The 5,251-nt window shown below is 40.5% G+C and overlaps 1 protein-coding gene across 1 annotated transcript in view; it reads right to left on the bottom strand.

The window, feature by feature from the left end:
- HN1 (hematological and neurological expressed 1) overlaps positions 1-4,137 on the bottom strand; it is a 7,936-nt gene extending 3,799 nt beyond the window's left edge. The window contains exons 1-2 of the mRNA XM_010080745.1: positions 4,077-4,137; positions 3,428-3,529 (exon numbers count right to left, since the gene is read on the bottom strand). Of these exons, the coding sequence (XP_010079047.1) occupies positions 3,428-3,529; positions 4,077-4,137 (163 nt within the window). The remainder of the gene's footprint in view (positions 1-3,427; positions 3,530-4,076) is intronic.
- Between the last annotated feature and the right edge of the window lie 1,114 nt (positions 4,138-5,251).

Here is a 5,251-nt window from a genome sequence, read left to right as displayed (position 1 = left end):
ATCAAGCAGTGGAGCGACACAGCTGGCTCAACAAGACTCTGTTCTCCATTAAGCTATGATACCCAAAGCTATCAATGGCAGAAATTAATTTAACAATCCATCCAGATTCTCAGCTATCTGCCACAGGCACCATTTCCAGGAAGCATTAACTTTCTACTCCTAAGTACCATCAGTGGGAGTTTAACATTCAAACCTATGCCTGTCATTTTTATTTCATGACTATCTTCAAAAATTTAATTTTCAGTCATAGCCACAACAGTAAACAACCCCAGTTACTTTCCAGTAACACTTTTTTTTTTTTTTAAATCACCTCCCAGCATACATTTACTTGGTACTTAATAAGAATTTCTTTCACTGTCACCTACCAGAAAGAACACAAAAGCCAACAAATATGACACCTGTGAAAATGTGAACTTTATCCAAGAGTCAGGAATATCACTCTGTACTCAAAGTTTCAGTCAGCTGCTGATAACCCAGGCAGCGCTATTTCTGCTTCCTCCCATCCATCTCTTCTTGCCTCACTGCTGCTTGCAGGCTCTCATCTGACCCCATGGTGAGCTGCTTTAAACAAACACCAGGAGCAGCAGCAGAGCCCTTGCAGCGGATTACTTCGATTACCAAACCACATCCTCCTACTTGAGGCATAAACTCTAAAATGCCTACAGTGCTAATTAAGATCACACAGACATGGGAAAGAAATACCAAAGAAGCCTTTCTAGTTTGATTAGAAGCAGTGTACTTGCTAAAGAAGCAAGACTTATTTTGGTCACAGATGCCCCTTAAGAAGTAGTTAAAAACATTCTGGAAAAACTCTCACCCTCCCAGCAGAAGTCTTTTCAGGACATGAACTGCTAATGGCTTTAGTCTCTGAGGTGTTGAAAGTAGCACTGAGAAAGTACCCGGTCAGCACACACATCACTCATCAGGAAGTAAGCTATTCTGAAGGTGAATCTTACAAAGGAGAGATTTCCAGCCTCAGAGCTAGAAAAAACACTTCAAGGTTAACATGCATGCTGCCAGGGGAAGTGCCTCTGTTTTCATTAAATATGCAGCATGCATATGAACTTCCGTGGCAAAAATCAGCATTTAAAAAGCAACAGGAACTTAAAAGCTAGTTAATGCAGACACCTTCAGATGCAGCAGCTGGTTTTGATTATTTTTGTAAATGCAGTGTTTGCTGTATGAGAAGAGAATAGGAAAGAAGTAAATTGCTAAACTAAAATCCATTAAGTTGACTGTACTAGTTAACAGTAAGCTACTGTAACAGCAGCATAGTCTTTCAATCGCTGAACTCTTTGCAAGATGGCATCTGTCTTGCCTTATAAGTACTTAAATCTTGACACCAACTGCTGCTGGCAAAATAACTGAACAGGACTGTTCTCATTTTTAACCTGATGACTAACAGGCACTCTGCCATTTCATGCCATATCCACAGTTCCAGTGAAGTAGTCAGGTCGCTTTATTGATTCGATGGATTCAAGGAGCAACCCCAAGCTGCCTCTCTCCTAATACACGACCATTTATATATCCTGTATCATCTCCTCTTTCAAAAGCACCCAACTGCAAAAGGCTTTTAGTACAAGAGTCTGAAGGAGTTACTCACCAGAAGTTTCACCACCACAGTTTCCTCCCTAGAAGAGAGACAAACACATTACATCTCACACTTCACAAGGTACATTTCCCCCTCCCTCGAGAGGGTGCTCAACACCCCATGCTATGACCATGCTGGTTGGCACGCTGCTCTATTTACAAACACTTTGAGTGACAGACCCAACAAAGCGCTTTTAGACATGCTCTTAGGGACAGACATCAGAGTGGCCTGGAGGGTTCCGCACACACATTTCTGCAGATTAGTATTGTTATTCCCACACTGTGAAGGATGCAGATGGGCAAGAACACTTTATCCTATACAGCATCCTACACTAGGCAGCACTGAACACCCTAACTGCCCAGCAGTAGTGACAAGAAAGTTATACTGCAAGCAATTAGCAATGGCTCAGTGTCCCCCCCTTTCCTCTAAGCGACTCCTTCCCACACCAAACACTTATCTGTTAGCAAGGCCAAGAGCTTGTGTTCTATCCAGGATATTTAACTTCATCTGTGACATACGGCCCAGTTTTTTGGAATGTTGCCGACAAAGTTTCTTTCACTACACAAACAGCAAACATTATTTTCATACTGGATCTGTTCACAGGCTGCAACTTGACACAAAGATACAGAAAGTCTTCCAGCAGCAGCCAAGGCTCCTCGATGGCATGAGGTTTTATCAGCTTTCATAGATTTAACACTGTTAATTACATAGTGAAACTGCAGTCATCAGGATATGAATGCATAGGAACTCATGCAAATAGATCTCTCCACGTCTCAGACTGGGCTACAGTACATTAGCTCCGGCTTCTGCCTTTTGCAGCTGAAACTACTCTATAAAATTAAAGTATTCCGCGTTGGAAGAACCTGTTTGCAAAGCTCAGAACCACAGTATTTAATACAATTAAGTAGAAAATAGAATTAGACTAAAACAGTTTATTTTTGTTTTCTCTAGTAGCAGTTATAAATTTAATCTCACTTATATTTGCTAAATTGGAACAAGACAAATGTTGTTCTGCAACAAAGAACAATTTCATAGCTCAAAGTGCCTATTAATAACAAAAATGAGTTAAAGTGATGATGGAAGCCAATTATCAAAATAAAACTTGCTGTTTATAACCCATGAGGCAAAAGGTATCTGCCACAACATTTGCGATCAGCAAGTTACCCACCCAGGTCTTTTCAGAAAATCTAAAGCTGGAGAGCTTTAAAGAACAAGGTTTCTATTTTTCCTGTAGAATTTAATTTATTCAAGTGCAGTCTACCTTAGTCTACCCTTCCTGATTTTCCAAGTTCAGAGGAATTATTACTCTTCATCCTGTTTTTCCCCATTAAATGCAAGCATACACCAAGCAAACCCCATGTTAATATTACAAACCATGCTCCACATATTGCTACCAAGTAGACAGTTTATATAGAAAGGGACACACCTGATGCTATTATAAAGACAGTAACAGAAATAAAACAAGCATCCATGCTACTGAGTTGGGATGGGAAACCAAGTCTTTTGTCAGTCAACAGATCCACACAGAGTTTGTTGTGGGTAACTACTGTTTGTAAAATCTGTTAAAACACACAATTATACATATGGCTGAAGCTAGATTTCACACCACTGTCTCATCAATAAGAAGAGTTAAGAGCAGGACAAAGGGGTCCTTTTAGAAAAATCCAGTCCTTCATCAACATACTGTATGTAAGACTACTGCTTGGCAAAGAGAACCTTCAGGAAAAGAACAGATTCAAATCCTACAACGCTTCCAACTGTGCCAGCATGGGTGATAAAGCAATCGCACACAGAGCGTGAATTGTGCCATTATCAAGCTCTTTGTAGCTAATGTACTGACCTTCGGATCTACAAAGTCTCCATAGTTTGCATCAGTTGAGTTTGTTCTTTGTGGTCCAGACGATTCACAGTCTTCTCTGGTTTCACCTGGCTTAGTCCCTACAAGCAGAGATTAGTTCTAATCAGGTTGCAAGATAAACTTACTGGGAAAACAGAATATAAATAGTCATTTTATATACAAACATATAAATAGAATACAAATATGGGGGGTTGGGTGTTTTGAGGGGGTTTGTTTTGTTTTTCTAAATTAAAGCTTTACCATTCTAAGAAGTCCTGGTCCTTCAGATAATGAGTCACAAATTACTGTCTTACAACACAACAGCATCTCACGCAGCTGAGAATGTAATTTAAACCCACGGAAAGCAGGTTCCCAAGGCCAGCCACACTTGAAGTGCGCTGCCAAAATGGAAGCTTAATCCCAGCTGCGAGTACAACACAAAGCTAAACTCCTCTGATTAATCAAGACAAATCAGTGCTGCTCTGAACACTAAAACATGTTTGCCTTAATGATCTTGGAGAAATTACATTCAAAATACAATTCTCTTAGGTATCTGCTTGCAAAATCTATGTCCAAGACTTACATTAAAAAAAAAAAAAAAAATTAATGCATGTCAGCAGCTCTGGAAACAAAGCTCTATGTTCTTACCCGATGATTTAGCCCAGGAAGGTGGGTTTTCTTCAGGAGTTCCAAAGATGCTGGATGCCATTTTGTTCCTTCGCACGGGTTGTTCTTTTGGTTCATCAAACCCCAAGGAAAAGTTGGACCCACCACCGGGAGGACGCAGCACTCTGGAGAGAGAGTCAGCTTTACAGCCTGGTGTGTACCATTACAGAGCTGCACTCCAACACATAAAACATGACTAATAAGCCAAGAGATCATTGTTGGCTCTTGTAATGGGCAGTCAACCCAGGCTAAATTCTGTCCAAACAGAAACCACCCGAGATGACTGATCATGCATTGACTTTAACAAATTACACCGACTGTTATGTCTTCAGCGCAGAATTTGAACTATAAAGATAAGCTGCCTGCCAGCATTCAATCCAGGCACTGTGTCTCCACTGCTCTTCTCTTTGGTGACACTGACAAAAATAAAATACTCCTGTGCTCTACTTGTGCCTTTGCTCTACTCTGTTGTCAACCAGAGCTGCTGCCACCAGTCTTCAGTCTGAGCCAATTAAAAAATAAATAATAACAATTTTAAAAGTATGTGGGCATGTCAAATTCCAGCTGTTTTAAGAGAACGCTGTGAAGGCTAAAATAAATCTTCAAGCTGGCAGCACAGCAAAGACTAAAGTTTGGCACAAGCTGAAGTACTGGTTGCATCACTAATGACGGGGGGCTGCAGCCTTTATCTAGATTTCATCCCTCAAGTCTGCAGCATGCGACTGGACTAGACTTAAAAGATGCAATTAAACAGTTTTAAGTTAGACTATTATTATTAGAAGCAGGTGTACAAAGCTCCAGATACATAACCTAAATTGAACAATCTTCTATTAGACAGACACAAAAGAAGCCCGCCCAGTACTTCATCAGCTGTATTATGGTCTGCCTTGCAACTTGCAGGAATCAACCAAAATGAACAACAACAAAAAAATCTTGAAATGTAGGTTCCTTCAGATCTTATTTTCTTAAGCACAAGATTTTTTTCAAGGCTGACGCATGATCTGGAGAAGCCAGACAAAAGCTAATAAAAATGTATAAGGCCATATGAGAACTGCCATAATCCCCAAAGAGATGCAAGAACACAAACAGAACGGGGCACTCAAGACACCCAGTGCTCTGAAGACCAGAACACGCTAGGGAAGGAGCACACTTCTTCT

The sequence above is a fragment of the Pterocles gutturalis genome, unplaced genomic scaffold (genome assembly GCF_000699245.1).
Source record: "Pterocles gutturalis isolate BGI_N339 unplaced genomic scaffold, ASM69924v1 scaffold36264, whole genome shotgun sequence".
Taxonomy (NCBI): domain Eukaryota; kingdom Metazoa; phylum Chordata; class Aves; order Pterocliformes; family Pteroclidae; genus Pterocles; species Pterocles gutturalis.
The sequence above is the reverse complement of the archived record's forward strand: the minus strand, read 5'-3'. Positions and strand labels throughout refer to the sequence as shown.